Source organism: Mobula hypostoma, chromosome 7, assembly GCF_963921235.1.
Source record: "Mobula hypostoma chromosome 7, sMobHyp1.1, whole genome shotgun sequence".
Lineage (NCBI taxonomy): Eukaryota > Metazoa > Chordata > Chondrichthyes > Myliobatiformes > Myliobatidae > Mobula > Mobula hypostoma.
In genome coordinates, this window is record NC_086103.1 from 55,778,144 (window position 1) to 55,796,854 (window position 18,711).

Consider the following 18,711-nt stretch of genomic DNA (forward strand, 5'->3'; position numbering starts at 1 on the left):
GGTAATAAAAATGTGTTCATATACAGTGCATGGCACAATGGTCATAAAAATACACAGAGAGAGTTCAAACAATGACTGAATTTTGCAGCTGCTGTCTTTTAGTCGGAATGGAAGACTCCTGTATATTGTGGTTTCTTTATAACCTTTTGATTCAATTATGCTTTGCAGCCTTTCTTCTATTCTAAATGATGTTCTTACATCATTTACATAAGGTATAGATGTTCCACATCTTTACATAAGGCATATTTTATTAAGCAATAAGCAACAATCTTTGAACGGATTCAAATCTTTAGTTAAAGTTAGTCCATCCAATATTCAGAGATGGGACTTAAGTCTTTTAAAACTATTGTCAAGCCACATTTCTAAATTACCTCACGATCCAAATTAATTGCAATCTTGACAATGCCTGTGTCTGGTTGTAAATTGAAATACATTGCATCTGATCCAGACATTAAATAGGTCAGATTGTCATGATCTGCGTCAGTCGCAATTAGTTTATACGCTTCTGCACCTAGAAAAATAATAAAATTAACTATTAATTTTTGATATATTGAAGTAAGTTATTTTAATTGATTCAAATATCATACATATTTTTAAGGTTTCAGGACAGAAAATGAACATTGACACAACAGCACGCATTTTTTCCCAAGCTGCACTTCTGAACCAATCTAACTGGCCATCTCGTAATCTCAAAAACTACCCTGTCCACTTACAGTATTTTAAAATATGGCTGGCCAGGTGAAATTTGTATACCTGGCATGTGCCTTTATTTCCATCACCACATAATCTGGTTGCCAAGCCAGCTTCAGAGCTGAAGACAAGACCAGGTAATGGACCCTCTCCCAGGAAGAAGTTGATGGGGAGGAAGAAACCAGGAGTAGAAGTAGACCTGGTTGTTTCCATTGAAATTCTTTCCTTCCTGTTTCTCCACTAAAACAAGTAAAAACCAATTCCTCAACAACATACACAAAATGCTTGGAGGAACTCAGCAGGCCAGGCAGCATCTATGGAAAAGAGTAAACAGTTGACGTGTTGGGCCGAGACCCTTCATCAGGACGGTTTCCAATTCCTCATCCCTTTTTCAATTTAGCAATGCTAAAACTGCATAGTTAAACCATAGGAGCCTAATTTACACTTTAATGTGGATTTTAGGATGTTGCTGCTGAACTTAAGAATATACACAAGCCCTTGGGATGGCTGTATTTAATGCTATACTCGAGATGCCACAAGCTGAGTCTACTGCAATGAGATAGTGAGGACAAATGGAGGCTGTGATAGAGAACTGGCAAATTTCCTCCTATTTCCTGCTCCCTTATCCTTCTAGATAAAACAGTGACAGAAATAGCAAAGGAAATTGAGAAATGAAGTCAAAACATGCTCTGGCTGTAACTTTTCACCACTATCACTGAATGTCCTTCCTCATCAGTCAGCTGGCAGACAAGCAAGCCTCAGGTCATAGCTCATCAGCCTTTTGTCTAACCAACTTACTCCCTTGTCCTAGGACACCAAGTTAAGGATCGTAAGTCCCTAGCAACTGAAGGTCTTGAAGTTGCTTCCTCGGCCTGATTTGTTAACCATTTGTTTGCATGATACTCTAACCACATAATCTTGGGCCCAATCCTTTACTGATGCTGGTGTGATAATCCCCATGCAGCACCATACAAGTGTCCTGATGGCTGTGGGTACATTCCACATATTGGAGGGAATGATGGCAATGGCCCTACAAAGTGTTGGTGACGATCCCTGACTCGTCAGACTGGTTTGATGGTGGGTTTCAGGGACTGGAAAAAAACCTGTAGATGTAAGAAAAGGAAAAGAGGATGCCGCAAAGCCAGATATTATCTTGGATTTATAGGGAAATGGAGGGCAGGGATTCACACAGACCAAAACCTTTGATAAATTCTAGTTATGGCTGGTATGGCCTTCATAGAGTGTACGAAACATTTACAGCTGTGGTAATGCAGACATTCCACTGACGGATATTTACCTAATTCCCATCAGGCAATACAGTACATAAGTTCTGACAACACAGGACAAATACAATTTTCTCTATATTGTTGACTTAATTTGTGGTAGATTTTTATGAATTATAATAACACAGTCTTAATGAGCAGCAAATCCTAGGGTTCAGTAATAAATTTAAATTTATAATTTTGTGTAAGAACTGTGTTCACATAAATAATGGCCCTCCGCTGTTATTTGGTTGGGTTTTAGGGAGGCCTGATATGGTTTTGTCAAATGTAATGGCCCTTGGTTTTCTGATGCATCTGTGAAAGTGTTGCTAGTGAAATCAGAACCAGTAGGAAAAGACTCTTGGACGTTAAGGTCAGGAGATCTCCTACAGGTCTTCTGAAAGGTAGAGCTAATGTATATATATAATTTTCATTATCCTAGACAATACCAAACAGGACAAAATAAGTTTAGCACTCTTGCCAATTATTTTTTTTCTCAACCCTTTGTATAGCCTTTAATTATCTTTCACATTGCTTATTAATATGTATAGGAATCTGGAAATTTTGTAAAAAGGTAAGCTATGGAAATTTTTAAGTATAATCTTTCTTTTAAAACACTGTGGTAATTCTCAAAGGCTTTACTCCTCTTCAAGAGCACTCACTTAAATGAACATGCTTAAGCCTAACATATCATTATAGTGTCTTCTTTCCCCAGACTGTAGCATGTCCTGATGAAGGGTCTTGGCTTGAAATGTCAATTCTATTGCTTTCCATAGATACTGTTTGACCTGCTGAGTTCCTCCAGGATTTTGTACATGTTACAAAGCATATCCTATGGTTGCTTATAAGCAGCACAAGGTTCTCAACAGCTACCATCCAGAACCACATCAGCAGTTCCTGCCACTGCTTTGCAAAGTACTTCTTCAAGCACTAACAGAGACAGCTTTTGGGGAGATTCAGGAAGATTTTAACTGGGTGTACTATTGTGTGCCACTGAAAATTAAATCTTTATAGAGGACAGCAAGAATCTTCAGGTTCAAAACAGTTATGATAAAAAAAAATGTGGGTACAGAGGCATTTTGGGAACTTAACTGAAAAAATTAAAAATTAAGACACTTGTCTGGAACAGCATATTAATACTACCAACCTATCACCTCCTTGATTAATTTATGACATTGGACCTCAGCAGGGTACATTTAATTTGCTTGCTTTGATTGACCACAGTTATTTTCATTCCTCTAATTAGATAAGAAGATCATGCTTGTGATTTGATTGTACTCAGTAACACTATTAGTTTCAGAAACTGCTGAATTAACCCACAAACAATAGAAGCTTCTGATGAACCTGAAGACCATAAGAGCTCCTCAAACAACATCTGTGCCTGGACCGGAGGTTGTGGGAATATGGGAAAAAATGTTCTTGGACAACTTCTACAATAGTTTTGTGAAATAAGCATAAGGATTTGGCACCTTTCAGAAGCTGAGCTGAGAGTATGGGCAAAACTGTGCATGGTCTAGGGGCCATAAATCGAAATGAGGATCAACAAACAAAATATTTATATTATTCATGAAAAGTTGATAATTTTGTGAGCCACTGCCTGAATAAAAATATTAAATTTTATTTATATTAAAATATAGGATATCATCGTTACAGATATGGGAACAGATTCAAACAATTAGAAAAGTCGGTATACAAAAACTTTGATTTAATCTGAAGGCAATAAAATCTGCTTCCATGTACATCTGAATGGGAATGATTCCTAGTCAATCCGGAAAGAATGCACAAGATTTTTACCACAACAAGATTGAGGAGATTCTGATGAGATTGATAATTTCCAGAGAGGCTGAAGGTTTTTAACATCAATCTGAACACTGCTTCAACAAAGGACTTGCAGAACTTTTTGGTGTCTATGTGGTCTTTAACATCAGAAACAAACATCACCTCTCTATATGTACTCAGTAAGTAAAATGAACAGATTGCATTGTCTTTTGGGGGTGAACATTGAATCTGTAGCTCTAGGGACACTTCAAAACTAAATCCACCTTTGCTGGTGGATTTCTATTATTAGGTTGATACAACACAAATAAATAATTGTATTTTTTATAGTTTCATCATACAATATATGTACTGAACCTACACAAAACATATTAAAATAAACATCCATGGTCAGAAGATAAGATCCTTCATCATTACAGTATGTAAAAGCTAAGTACAGTCTTCTGGCATGTTTAGAAATTTATCAATGGTTTTGAAGGAAAAAGAATTGTTATAAATATTAACAGAGAACTAACCTACTGGTGTATCTTCTCTAACAAATATAACAGACATATTGCTGGCAAATTCAGGCATACTTGCAGCCGCAGCTGAAATGAAAAAAATAGAAGATTGTTATATTCCAGCATTACAATTTCTAGGTGAGACATATTAGCAGCATCAGAAAAGAAAAAAAATACAAATTGTATTAAGGATAGAGTACTTCCCTGGCATATATGACGAATAAACTCTTCTCGGGCTTCCAGCCGGGTATAGGCATCGATCATAACCAACATTTATGACAAACCCTGCCATCTTCATTGAGTTGGTCATCGAAACATCGGATATATACTTGTACCCAGCTGGAAGCCCAAGAAGAGTTTATTTGACAAATTGTATTATTATTGCTATGGTCGGTATTGATCACATGCAGATGAAATTAGTCAGACATCTGCATGATGGAGTTTCAATGCAACAAAATGGCCTGGAACTTTATCTGCAGCTTTATTCACGTGCAAATCAAGTGGCAGTAATCAATGCACTCGGCAAGAGGTGTAGGCACAGTCCATTGTTAGTTTCCGTAAAATGCTGCATCCACAATTCTGTGCGGTTTCTTACAGTCATGGCAGAGCAGTTGCCATTCCAAGTCAGGATGCATCCCAAAAAAATACTGTTTATGGTGTATCAATAAAAATTGGTGAGGGCCAAATGAAACATGAAAAATCTCTTTACTGAGGACATAGAGGTATCTGTGTACTTCCTTGGCCATGCCGTCAGTATGGTTGGACCAGGGCAAAGTATTGGTGATGAATTAGAGGCAGAGATAAGCTTTCTTGACTCCAGTGTCTATGTCATTGGACTAGGAGAGGCTATAGGTATTTTTCGCTCCTATGAAATTGGAGCTGTCAACCTCAGCACCACTGATGTAAACGGGACAATGTGCACCACTCTCCTTCCTGAAGTCAATGTACAGCCCTTTTCTTTTCCTGACCTTGAGGGAAAGGTTATTGTCATAACACTATCTCCCTCCTAAACTCTGACTCATAGCACACTACTGTGATATCATCTGCAAACTTGTACAGAATCTAGCCATATAGTCATGAGTGTATTGGGAGTAGAGCATGTGACTGGGTATGTAGCCTTTGGGGGACCAGTGCTTAGAATCATTGTGGTGGAGGTGTTGGTGCTTATCCTTACTGATTGTGGTCTGCTGGTCAGAAAGTCAAGCATCATGTTGTAAAGGGAGATGTTGAGTCCCAGGTGTAGGGATTTGGTGATGAGTTTGCTTGGAATTATAATGTCGAAGGTGGAGCTGTAGTCAATAAACAATAGTCTAACATAAGTGTCTTTACTGTCCAGATGCTTCAGAGGTAAGTGTAGGGCCACAGAAATGGCGTCCACCATTAACTGTTATGGAGGTGGGTGAATTGAAGTGGGTCAAGGTTGTCAGGGGGCTGGAGTTATTCTGTGCCATAACCAGTGGCAAAAAGCTACAGGTGATACGTTACCTTGTTTATCTAAGATACCAGGAAGATAGCTGTCTTCTTAAAAAAGATCATTATCTACCTGCACTGCACTTGCCCTGTAACTGTAACACTTTATTCTGCATTCTGTTGTTGTTTTACCTTGTGCTACTTCAATGTACTATTGTAATGATATGATCTGTATGGACAGTATGCAATAAGTTTTTCACTGCACCTTTTGTTTTGTTTGAGAGGGGCTCATAACTTTACTTCTTTGTATCATGTAGGATACAACCATATGCACCAGATATTAATCACCAGCTGAACAATGTTTGAGAAACTCAGTAGGTGCAGTATGATACTGACCAAGGGCTTATAATAAAACCAGGAGAATGTAATTGGAGGGGAGAAGACCTAGAGTGAGTCAATAATAGCATAGACTTTTACAGGTAGCTGAGACACACTCTCATGCCTCCCATCTCTTTGTTCAGGTAGATATCACAATCTTGTGATCCTGTCAAAGACTACCAGTGAGGTTTCTAAACAAACTGACCTCACAACGGGCTGAGTGACTTCTTTCCATGTTTCAAGTGGACCAGATTTGCTTTCAAGTGTTTTCCAGATAAACGTGAAATCAGCATGACAAGGTATTAATTCAAATACAGCAATGTCTTTGGACCTCTGCTAACTTTGTAACCTCACTAAATTGCTCTAAGGTTCCTTATGCTAAAAATAACACAGAACTTTCAAACTTCCCATCTTAAATTTAATATTGTACCTTTCACATGTAGAAGAGCAAAAAGGAGAGTGCACATTATTTTGTCTGAACCCATCATCTACAAAAAAAAATATTTTGATTAATAACTTCTCAGAGAAAATCAAAGATTTTAAGCACACTTTACAACAAAATTACAAGTTAAATGTTTTACATAAATACCTTTTGATTAATCTGCATTGCCTTTAACTAGCATGTACTCTTTTAGACAATGGGAAATAGACCAAGAGACATAAACTTTGCACAGTGTTTGGATTAAAATATTTATTAAATACATTCATTATTTCACCATTACATCATACACAACACTGCTATAGATATTTCCTGTACAGGCTTGGGCTCTTTATTCTTATAGCTTACTTGCCAGTCGAAAGCCACTTCCACCTTGCCAGTTGTTAATTGGCCCATTCAAGGGACGTAGCAGCTATTTCCCATTGGTTGCCTTGTGTGTCATGGCAACCATGTCTGGCTTTGTGTGCCTCAGGGGTACAAGAATAGCAAGTGCGAGAGACTCGCAGGCTTGGGGCATTGTGCATTAAACAAAACATTGAAAATGATAGGGAAACACCAGACAGGGTTGTGTGAGGAATGTCAGGAAGAGGAGTCAGTAGAACATGTAGTTTTGTGTTGGAGGAAGTATGGGATACAGAGAGAGATGATGAGAAATAAATTAAGGGAGTTGGGGATGCAGGAATTCACTTTAAAAGGGTTGCTGGGCATGGGTGAGAGAGCACAAGTCCGGGTATTTTTAGCGTTTTTAAGGGGTACAGGGGTTTTTTATAGAATATGACAAATAAACAGGAATAGGATACTAGGATGGTCAAAGATGGGAGGGTGAAGTGTAGGTTTGTGTGTGTGTGTGTGTGTGTGTGTGTGTGTGTGTGTGTGTGCGTGCGCGCGCGCGATTGGGTGAAGGGATTTAGAATGTATGTCTAGTGCACATTCTGGAGCAGAGGGTGGCGGTAATGCACCATTAAGCTGGATGCCAACCGCCGTAAAACAAGATACAGAGAGAGAGAGAGAGAGACTCGCAGGCTTTCCTTTGTCTCCAGGGGTTCATCTTCACTATGAGATCACAGCCAGTGCAGAAGAACCATTGGGAAAGTTTGCTGCAGATATAGGAGGACCCATGCATGTACTTAGCTAAGTATCTGTTGAATGTTTAGTTTTGTAGTTGTGTAACTTGGGGAGACTTAATGAAGTACCCTTTGAATTTGAAGCATTACTAAATGTTTAGTATCATAATTTTTGTAACTTAGGGTGGCTTAGATGTTTGGTTGATGTTTCACTGTTTGATTGAAATAAGTGGTTAATGTGCTTATTCATAATCATTGTCTTTTGTCTCACTTACCAAACCCATGAATCTGCTTCCACGTAACACTTGGAGGATTCTTGGTACACTCTTCCCAAATAAAACATAGAGGTGTAACAATAAAGTGTATTTAAGATCTGCTTAGAATTATTTCTGAATCTTGTGCAGACAAATTCTCTAATCTCTTCCATTGGTTGATTTAATGTCATCATTACAACAGCTGTTGGCAAAAAAATCAAAGCAATAATCTCACTATACTTCCGAAAATTTGCAGTTCACTTGGCTCCACTGCACCTTCATGAGTGCTTTTCTTCAGTCTGCCGAACATTTACAGGGTGCTCAGTCTATCCCTTAAAGTAAACTCTAGTAATTTCCTAAACATGTATGTTGGACTAACTTGTATTTAATTGCTTCGTTTTCCTATCTCATCTTAAAAAGTGAAAAGATATAAACCATTTCCAATCTTTAAAAAAATTTTAAAATGAAGTGGAGAGGAGGCAATAAGGGAAATATTGTAGATTCTGGAAATCTAAATTAAGAACGGAAAACGTTGGAAATACTTGGGAGATCAGGTTATACTCATGAGAGGGAAACAAGAATTAACACTTAAGGTACTTGGCCTTATATGTGATTCAGAATCAGGTTTAATATCACCAGTATATATCATACATTGCAATACTTCAAAAGTTACAGTAAGAAGTGTAACATATATATATGTTATATTAAATAAGTAGAACAAAAAGAGAAAAAAATGATAGAGAGGTACTGTTCATGGGTCCTTAATATTCTTTTTCCTTTCAGAGGTGAGGTTTGACTGGCAAGTATTTCCAGAATTTTATTACAAAGATTAGAGTCAAGTTTATTTTTCACTCAACTTCACCATGCACATAATTTATGATATTGCATATATGCAAATGTGGTCAAAATGTTTATGGCACTAATGCAGAAGACGTATACAGTAAACAGTCTTAGGAAATTCACACTCTTCTTCCATGACCAATTTTCAAGTTCCTGAGTGTCAACATCTCTGAGGATCTATCCTGGACCCAACATATCAATGCAGTTATTAAGGAGGTATGACAGAGTCTATATTTCATTGTGTTTGAGGAGACTTGGTACGTCACCAAAGACACTCACAAATTTCTACAGCTGTACCATGGAAAGCATTATAACTGGCTGCATCACCAACTGGTATGGGTATGAGGGTGGACCACTGCACAGGATCGAAATAAACTGCAGAAAATTGTAAACTTAGTCACCTCCATCATGGTCACTAGCCTCGGTAGTATCCAGGACATTTTTAAAAAGGTGACATCCATCATTAAGGACCCCTTCCATGCAAGACATGCCCTCTTCTCATTGCTACCATCAGGGAGATGTACAGGAGCCTGAAGGCACACACTCAGCAATTCAGGAATATCTTCTTCGTGGGGTCTGCCATCAGATTTCTGAATGGACATTGAACTCGTGAAAACTAACTCACTACCTTTTTTCTCTTTTTGAACCACTTACAGTGCCTATAAAAAGTATTCACCCCCCCCGAAGTTTTCATATTTTATTGTTTTACAATATTAAATCACAATGGATTTAATTTGGCTTTTTGGCACTGATCAACAGAAAAAGATTCTTCATGTCAAAGTAAAAACAGATCTCTACAAAAAGATCTAAATTAATTACAAGTACTTGTCAGGACACTGGAGCAGGGATCCAATCGCAGACCCAGTACTGTGCACACAGTGATATCAGTTGAGTAACAAGTTCTGAGGTGCAAACAAAGATGGCGTTAAAGTTCAGGCAGAGATCAAAACATTCAGAGAAATCCAAAAACCAGAATCCGGAAAGAGGCAGAGTTGATATTCAGACAGACAGACAGACAGACAGAGTTTAGATACAAATGCTGGAAAGGCTCAGGAAAATTCACTGGCACAACTTGGCAACAAACAGATGACAACACAGGACTGAAATACACTGAGCAATAAACAGAGAGGCAGATGGTAGGTGGAGCACAATGAGACACCGGTGGCAGCAATACAGATAATAATGATATATAGATGAGAGACGGATTACTCAGTAATACAGGGGCCGGAGTAGAGCACATGGCAATACAAAACCACAGACTGACAGCTAGGGGGAACACACAAAAAGACAGAGTTCAGCTGGAGGTATCCACAGTATTAAACACAAAATAATTGATTGCATAAGTATTCACCCCCTTCAAGTCGGTATTTAGAAGATGCACCCTTGACAGCAATTACTGCCTTGAATCTGTGTGGATAGATCTCTATCAGCTTTGCACATCTGAACATTGCTATTTTCCCCCATTCTTTACAAAGCTGCTCAAGCTCTGTCAGATTGCATAGGGATCATGAGTGAACAGCCCTTTTCAAGTCCAGCCACAAATTCTCAATTGGATTGAGGTCTGGACTCTGACTTGATCACTCCAGGACATTAACTTTGGACTTTGGACTAACACAGGACCTGTGTAGCTTTGGCTTTATGCTTGGGGTTATTTTATTGCTGGAGAACAAATCTTCTCCCAGGTTGCAGTTCTCTTGTAGACTGCATTAGGTTTTCCTCCATGATTTCTCTGTATTTTGCTACATTAATTTTACCCTTTACCTTCACAAGGGCCTATTGCAGTGAAGCATCCCCACAGAATGATGCAGTCACCACCATGTTTCACGGTAGGGATAGTGTGTTTTGGATGATGTATGTTGTTTGTCTTGCATCAAACATAGCATTAGTCTGATGGCCAAAAAGTTCAATGTTGGTTTCATCAGACCATAGAACCTTCTTCCAGCTGACGTCAGAGTCTCCCACATGCCTTCTAGGAAATTCTAGCCGAGATTTCATGTGAGTTTTTTTCAATAATGGCTTTCTCTTTACCACTCTCCCATAAAGATGAGACTGGTGAAGAACCTGGGCAACAGTTGTTGTATGCGCAGTCTCTCCCATCTCAGCCACTGAAACTTGTAGCTTTTCCAGAATTGTCATAGGTCTCTTGGTGGCCTCCCTCACTAGTCCCCTTCTTGTATGGTCACTCAGTTTTTGAGGATAGCCTCTTCTGGGCAGATTTACAGCTGTGCCTTATTCTTTCCATTTCTTGATGATTGACTTAACTGTACTCCAAGGGATATTCAGTCACTTGGAACTTTTCTTATATCCATCTCCTGACTTGTGCTTTTCAATAAACTTTTTGTGAAGTTGCTTGGAGTGTTCTTTTGTCTTCATTGCATAACTTTTAGCCAGGATACTGACCCACCAGCAGCTGGACCTTCCAGATACAGGTGTATTTTTACTACAATCAGTTGAAGCACCTTGACCACACACGGTGATCACCATTTAACTAATTATGTGACTTCTGAAACCAACTGGCTGCACCAGCGATGACTTAGTGTAGCATATTAAAGACAGTGAATATTTATGCAATCATTTATTTTGTGTTTTATATTTGTATTAATTTAGATCACTTTGTAGAGATCTATTTTCACTTAGACATGAGTCTTTCTCTGTTGATCAGTGTCAAGAAAGCCAAATTAAATCCACTGTGATTCAATGCTGAAATATAATAAAACATGAAAACTCGCAGGTGGGGGGAGGGGGTTGGGAGTGAACACTTTTTATCAACAGTGTGTGTGTGTATATATATAATAAACTGGTTCATGTTTTTACTGTTATGCTATATGTATTTCATTTAACTGTTCTGTAAGAGCAGTCTGCTCTGCTGTTGGCCTGTTTAGGTTATTGGTGAAGAAAGGGATGATGAGGAATGTGTACCATCCAATTAGGATGGTAGAATTAGGGGAAGGTTTTCTTGGTGAGGGACACGAAGGTTGGTCTTGGGTTTTTTTTTTGGTTAGGCGGGTGATGAAGAGAGAAGACGCTGGGGAGAACTGGTCGTAGGATACGACCCAGTGGGAGACCTGTTGGTTTGAGATCGACTGCCAGCAACGTTCGGAAGGTGGTGTGTGCTGCCATGCTGACCGAGAGCCCGGCTTTGTGAGTGACAGAGAAGTTCAAGATAAGCTCCAACGTGCACATCTGAACAGTCAAATTAAAATGGGTCCTTTTCTTTTTGTTTTTCTTTACTAGCCCTTTAGTTAAGTTAAGGTTCATAAATATAATTCCTTTAATCGTACACAGTGTACTGTCTGTTATTTCTTGGCACTGAGTTGTAACAGGGTAGCAAATTACACAGCATCCACACAAACCGGGGTTTGGGGGAGGAGAGCCGTCTCAGTCTCACGAGTTTGGCAGGACCGGAGAGTGCTTTCAGACTTAGGCAACCAAGGAAACCAGGGGGTTTCATACATATATATACTTCTTACTGTAATTCAGCTTTTAATTATTATGTAGTGCATTGTACTGCTGCTGCAAAACAACAAATTTCACAACTTATGCCAATGATATTAAACCTAATTCTGGTTCTGATGTGAAAGACTAACATTGAAAGAACAGTGTCTTAATGACATACTTAGCTAATCGTATGCATTCTTCTATCACAACTGATACAAGGTGTTGTTTTGCTCTTTGATTCCCCACACTTTATATTTGAATTATATAGGCTTTGACACATTCTAATAAATGAATTAACAATTCAAACAAGCTAATGTCAGAAATCTAAATATAACTGCTACCAGCATCAAAACCTTTTTACCAATTTACAACCGTGGTGTAATTCACTATCGCAAGATTCAAGGTTTTTATTTCCTTTTCTTTTAACTACTTGAATATCTGTGGAGAAAGTAGTAAACAGTGTGAACTGAACACAAGAGGTTCTGTAGATCAGTCCAAACACCGCCTCTGTATGCCCCTCCATGGATGCTGCCTGACCTGCTGAGTTCCTCCAACATTTTGTGTGTGTTGCTAAGCATTGAACCGAAATTAGATAACGAACGTCACTACTATAAAAAGCGGCAAGAGTGATAAAACAAACACTTACACACATCTACTGTAAGTACTGACCCATTATGAGCGCTATTTTACATTGTTAGAAAACATTCCAAATGGATTCAGAGCTTCCCGTGCTACATGCTTTCAGAGGAAACCAAATTTCCATGGCAACTGCTAGACCTAAATACTCTGCTGAGATTTTTCGAGCACTTCAATACATCAGAGGATTTCGAATAATAGCTACAAATTATATCTACATGTTTTGATTAATTTTTATGAGTTTTCCCTGTGAATTCCAAAAAAATACCTATAATGTAAAGATAGAAGGATTTATTATGTCAGAATATGACAAATTAAATGCTGAAAATTGGGTCAATCCAAAATGGAAAAAAAAATTATGTTAAAGATGCATTGTTTATCACAGTATCACATATAATTACAAGTTGAAGACATACCCTTAAGTCCTGCCTGGAAGACAAAACATTCTCCACTCACTTGACAGGGGGTAATGCAGCTCTGAGAGCCAAAGTGTGCCTATATATGTTGAACAAAGTAACACTTATCTCTATGAGTCGTAAGATGCAATCAAGTACTTAAGCAATAGCCAGTGGTAATTAAGGGCAAGGCAGGGTAAAGGAACAGAGTCAGTATAATCATGTAACACAAACAACCTGTTCTGAATGTCATTCATTGTTTTCTTTATTGTTAAACATTATTTCATGTTGCACTCCAGAGTTCAAGAGTTGCCCTATCAAGTTTATTTCTGACATGCTCCACTCAGGCAGCAAAGCATGGGCTTATTGATGTGTGAATGTCGCCAGAGTACATGGTCACCAGCTGCTGCCAGCATATCATGATACATAAATAAACTCACTGAAAATGAGCACGTTAATTCAAATTCTGCTTTCATATCAAGCCCTAATAAAGAAAAGCATTACTTTAAATTTAAACACCGGTGTCAAAATTCTGACTAAAATATCTTCCAGTTTAAGATGGTGCAACTGAAGGCAAGTGACTACTTACTGGTGGTTAACAAAACCAAGTACCATATGAATAATACTTTTTCTGTGAGAAGATTTTGGTGAACGATCACCGCAAACAATGAAGAGGCGAGCGATGGATGACCTGATGTTTGGTTGATTTAAGTGCTGTGCCAGATGGATTGAAAAGGTAGGGTGATGGGATCGGGCTAACCCTGCTTGCTTCTGCACGATGTTTACTCTGCTCTGCACTGTGCTGAGGCTGAGCCTGGGGACTGCGGCCTGCTCCAGGATTCACGTCCATGGGTGCCATGATGTTTAATCCGCTGTGCGCTGAACTGAGTCCAAAGCTGTGGCCTGATCCGGGCTTTGTGTCTGAGGACTCACTTTTGTTCTAAATACCATTTGCTTATTTCTAGTATTTGCGTGATTTTTTTCTCTCTGCACATTGGGTGCTTGAAGGTCTTTTCTGGGGTTTTTTTTGTTTTGTGGTTGCTTGTAAGGAGATGAATCTCAAGGTTTTATAATGCAAACATACTTTGATAATAAGTATACTTTGAACTTTATTGTGTGGTACTTATTTAGAAACTGTTTACTAGAATCACACTCCCTTATGTAACCCTTCACCCCGTAGGCTCATAATGAGTTTGCTATTACGTACTGTGAATTCAACCTAACAGCAACATCACTCTAGCATGCATGGGGAATAATGATGAGAAGGCTATTTCCAATAAATAATTTACATGTTTAGTGTAATTATGATTCTGGTAAACACCAATATAAAAGTTTGAATGTTCCTTCTGAGGTAATTACTTTTCAGAACACTGACACACCCTGCAAATTTACCATTCACGTAGTGCAAAAATTTTTACTCCTCACGTATATGAAGGATGTAAGTAATAAAGTCAATTCAATTCATGCTATGTTGGCATTGGAACGTGCGGCAACACTTGCAGGCTGCCCCAGAACATCCTAAGGTTAAAGACAAAGAATAGCTTTATTTGTCACATATACTTTATACTTTATTGTCGCCAAACAATTGATAATAGAATGTACAATCATCATAGCGATATTTGATTCTGTGCTTCCCGCTCCCTGGATTACAAATCGATAGTAAATACTAAAAATTTAAATTATAAATCATAAATAGAAAAATTAGAAAAATGGAAAGTAAGGTAGTACAAAAAAACCGAGATGCAGGTCCAGATATTTGGAGGGTATGGCCCAGACCCAAGTCTGGATCCGTTCAGCAGTCCTATCACAGTTGGAAAGAACCTGTTCCCAAATCTGGCTGTATGAGTCTTCAAGCTCCTGAGCCTTCTCCCGGAGGGAAGAGGGACGAAAAGTGTGTTGGCTGGGTGGGTCGCGTCCTTAATTATCCTGGCAACACTGTTCCGACAGCATGCAGTGTAAAGTGAGTCCAAGGACGGAAGATTGGTTTGTGTGATGTGCTGCACCGTGTTCACGATCTTCTGCAGCTTCTTCCGGTCTTGGACAGGACAACTTCCATACCAGGTTGTGATGCACCCTAGAAGAATGCTTTCTACGGTGCATCTATAAAAATTAGTGAGGGCTTTAGGGGACAGGCCAAATTTCTTTCGTGCTCTCAGGAAGTAAAGGCACTGGTGGGCCTTCTTGGCAGTGGACTCTGCTTGCTTGGACCAAGTCAGGTCATTTGTGATATTGACCCCGAGGAACTTAAAGCTTTCGACCTGTTCCACTTGCACACCACCGATGTAAGTTGGGTCGTGCAGTCCGCTACTCCTTCTGAAGTCAACAACCAATTCCCTCGTCTTGCTGATGTTGAGGGATAGGTTATTGTCTTCACACCATGCCACCAGGTTCTTAATTTCCTCTCCGTATTCAAGCTCATCATTACATCAAAACACACAGTGAAAAGCGTTGTCTATATCATTGATTGTGAAATGCTAGGGGCAGCCCGCAAGTGTCACCTTGCTTCCTGCACCCCGACATAACATGCCCACCACTTACTAACCCTAACCCATACGTCTTTGTCGGGTGCAGGAGGAAACTGAAGCAGCAGGAGGAAGCCCACTCCGTCACAGGAAGAACGTAGAAACTCCCGACAGTCAGCAGGGAGAAATGAACCCTGGTCTTCTGATCACTGGCGTGGCAACCACATTGCACGAATCACTGCACTACTGTGTCACCCACCATATTACAAAGCTGCCGCACGTTGTGCTGGTTGTTAATGCAAATGGCACATTAATCTGAATGCTGCAGGCCCAGACTTCAGAGAGAATGGATCTCGTGGTTCAAAAATGGTTACCTCTTTGAGAACAGTCCACTTTGGTACAGTTTTTAACGCACTTGCTGATAACTCCGTAATGATAGTGACATATTCATCTAGGCTTGTAACTGGATCTTTGAACATGGATAAGTCTACCAACTCAAAGCAGTCACGTAGAAGCTCAAACTCAAGAAAATCTGCTGATGCTGTAGAAGGACCACTGTTCTTAAAGTTGGTGTCTAAATTCCCTCCAGCGCTAATGCTAAGGAGGTGCTCTGTGAACTGTATGGGGCTATTAGTGAACTGCAGAACGCACACTCTGATGGACTGTTTATTGTCACCGGAGATTTTAACCACGCGAACCTCAAGTCAGTGCTCCCCAAATTCCATCAGTCTGTGGACTTTGCAACGAGAGGGGAGAACGCGTTGGACCTTGTTTATACAAACGTTCCTGACGCATACCGGGCAGAGCCCCGCCCCCACCTCGGCTACTTAGACCACATCTCTTTTTTTTTTGTACTTTATTTTTTATTGAATTTCATCATCAAACAAACATTTGCATAAGATGTATTTCAGGTACTGTACACATATTTCATATAATCATATTTGTCACAAATCTCCACATAGTATTTATCAGACCACATCTCTGTTGTGCTAATCCCAGTATACAGACCGCTGGTCAGGTGCTCCAGACCAGTTCAGAAGCAGGTGAAAACCTGGCCAGCAGGAGCCGTCTCTGCTCTTCAAGACTGCTTTGAGCACACTGACTGGTACATGTTCAGGGAGGCTGCTCAACAACAGTGAGGGCCAAACTGTCCCGGGCCATCAGAGAGTTAAAGCGTGCACACGCCCAGCGAATCCACAACCACTTCCAGGACAGCAGCGACACACGGCGCATGTGGAAGGGCATTCAGGACATCACCAACTACAGGACAACATCACCAGCCTGTGCTAGTGATGCCTCCCTCCCAGATGTGTAGAACAACTTCTACGTTCGTTTCGATACAGAAAATGACGTGGTGGCGAGGAAGACCACTCCTCCTCCCAATGACCAGGTGCAGTGTCTTACTGTGGCCGGTGTGAGGAAAACTCTATGCAGGGTCAACCCACAGAAAGCTGCTGGACCAGACAATATTCCTGGCAGAGTGCTCAGAGGATGTGCAGACCAGCTGGCAGACGTTTTCACTGACACCTTCAACATCTCCCTGAGCAGCACCATCGTTCCAAAATGTTTCAAGGCCGCCACCATTGTCCCCGTGCCAAAGAAGTCTTCCGTGTCCTGCCTCAATGACTACTGTCCCGTTGCTCTCACATCCATCATCATGAAGTGTTTCAAGAGGCTCGTCATAGGGCACATAAGGACCCTGCTGCCCCCCTCACTGGACCCCCTGCAGTTCGCCTATCGTCCCAACTGCTCAACAGACAATGCTATCGCCACCACCCTCCACTTGGCCCTCACCCACCTGGACAAAAAAGACACATACGTTCGAATGCTGTTCATAGACTTCAGTTCAGCATTCAACACAATCATTCCTCAGCACCTGATTGGAAAGCTGAAACTTCTGGGTCTGAACACCTCCCTCTGTAACTGAATCCTAGACTTCCTGACTGGAAGACCTCAGTCAGTCTGGATTGGAAGCAGCATCTCCAACACCATCACACAGAGCACAGGGGCCCTCCAGGGCTGTGTACTCAGTCCACTGCTGTTCACTTTGCCGACACACAACTGTGCAGCAACACACAGCTCAAATCACATCATCAAATTTGCTGATGACACGACCGTGGTGGGTCTCATCAGCAAGAATGACGAGTCAGCATACAGAGAGGAGGTACAGCGGCTAACGGACTGGTGCAGAGCCAACAACCTGTCTCTGAATGTGAACAAAACAAAAGAGATGGTTGTTGACTTCAGGTGGACATGGAGCGACCACTCTCTGCAGAACATAGACGGCTCCTCCGTAGAGATCGTTAAGAGCACCAAATTTCTTGGTTTTCACCTGGCAGAGAATCTCACCTGGTCCCTCAACACCAGCTCCATAGCCAAGAAAGCCCAGCAGCGTCTCTACTTTCTGCGAAGGCTAAGAAAAGTCCATCTCCCACCCCCCATCCTCACCGCATTCTACAGAGGTTGTATCGAGAGCATCCTGAGCAGCTGCATCACTGCCTGGTTCGGGAATTTCACCATCCCAGATCGCAAGACCCTGCAGCGGATAGTGAGGTCAGCTGAGAAGATCATCGGGGTTTCTGTTCCTGCCATTACAGACATTTACACCACAAGCTACACCTGCAAATCTAATATTATTGTGAAGGACCCCACGCACCCCTCGTACAAACTCTTCTCCCTCCTGCTATCTGGCAAAAAGTACCGAAGCATTCGGGCTCTCACGACCAGACTGTGCAACAGTTTCTTCCTCCAAGCCATCAGACTCCTCAATACTCAGAGTCTAGACTGACATCTACATCATTTATTATTATATTGTAATTTGTCCTCTACTGTGCTTATTGTCTTGTTTATTAATTATTGTACTGCCCTGTATTATTTCATGCACTTTATGTAGTCCTGTGCAGGTCTGTAGTCTAGTGCAGTTTTTATGTTGCTTTACGTAGTCTAGTGTAGCCTTGTGTTGTCTCACTGAGTCTAGTGTAGTTTTGTGTTGTGTCATGTAGCACCAGGGTCCTGGAGGAACATTGTTTCATTTTTACTGTGTACTGTACCAGCAGCTTATGGTCGAAATGACAATAAACTTGACCTGACTTGATCATCTGTTTCTTCAGACTAGCACTGTATAACTTTCTGTACTGGATTCTCCTGTTTCAGCTTCTGTCTGCATG

At 40.5% G+C, this 18,711-nt stretch overlaps 1 protein-coding gene across 3 annotated transcripts in view; it reads right to left on the reverse strand.

The window, feature by feature from the left end:
• cdhr2 (cadherin related family member 2) overlaps positions 1-18,711 on the reverse strand; it is a 152,924-nt gene that overhangs the window by 127,070 nt on the left and 7,143 nt on the right. Inside the window, exons 1-4 of one of the 3 annotated variants that reach the window (XM_063053444.1) lie at positions 7,795-7,845; positions 6,447-6,504; positions 4,244-4,315; positions 372-511 (exon numbers count right to left, since the gene is read on the reverse strand). In XM_063053444.1, the coding sequence (XP_062909514.1) occupies positions 372-511; positions 4,244-4,315; positions 6,447-6,504; positions 7,795-7,803 (279 nt within the window). In that variant the 5' untranslated portion in view covers positions 7,804-7,845. Of the gene's footprint in view, positions 1-371; positions 512-4,243; positions 4,316-6,446; positions 6,505-7,794; positions 7,846-13,103; positions 13,202-18,711 lie in introns of those variants that run through there. The other 2 variants (XM_063053445.1, XM_063053446.1) reach the window with 2 other exon arrangements.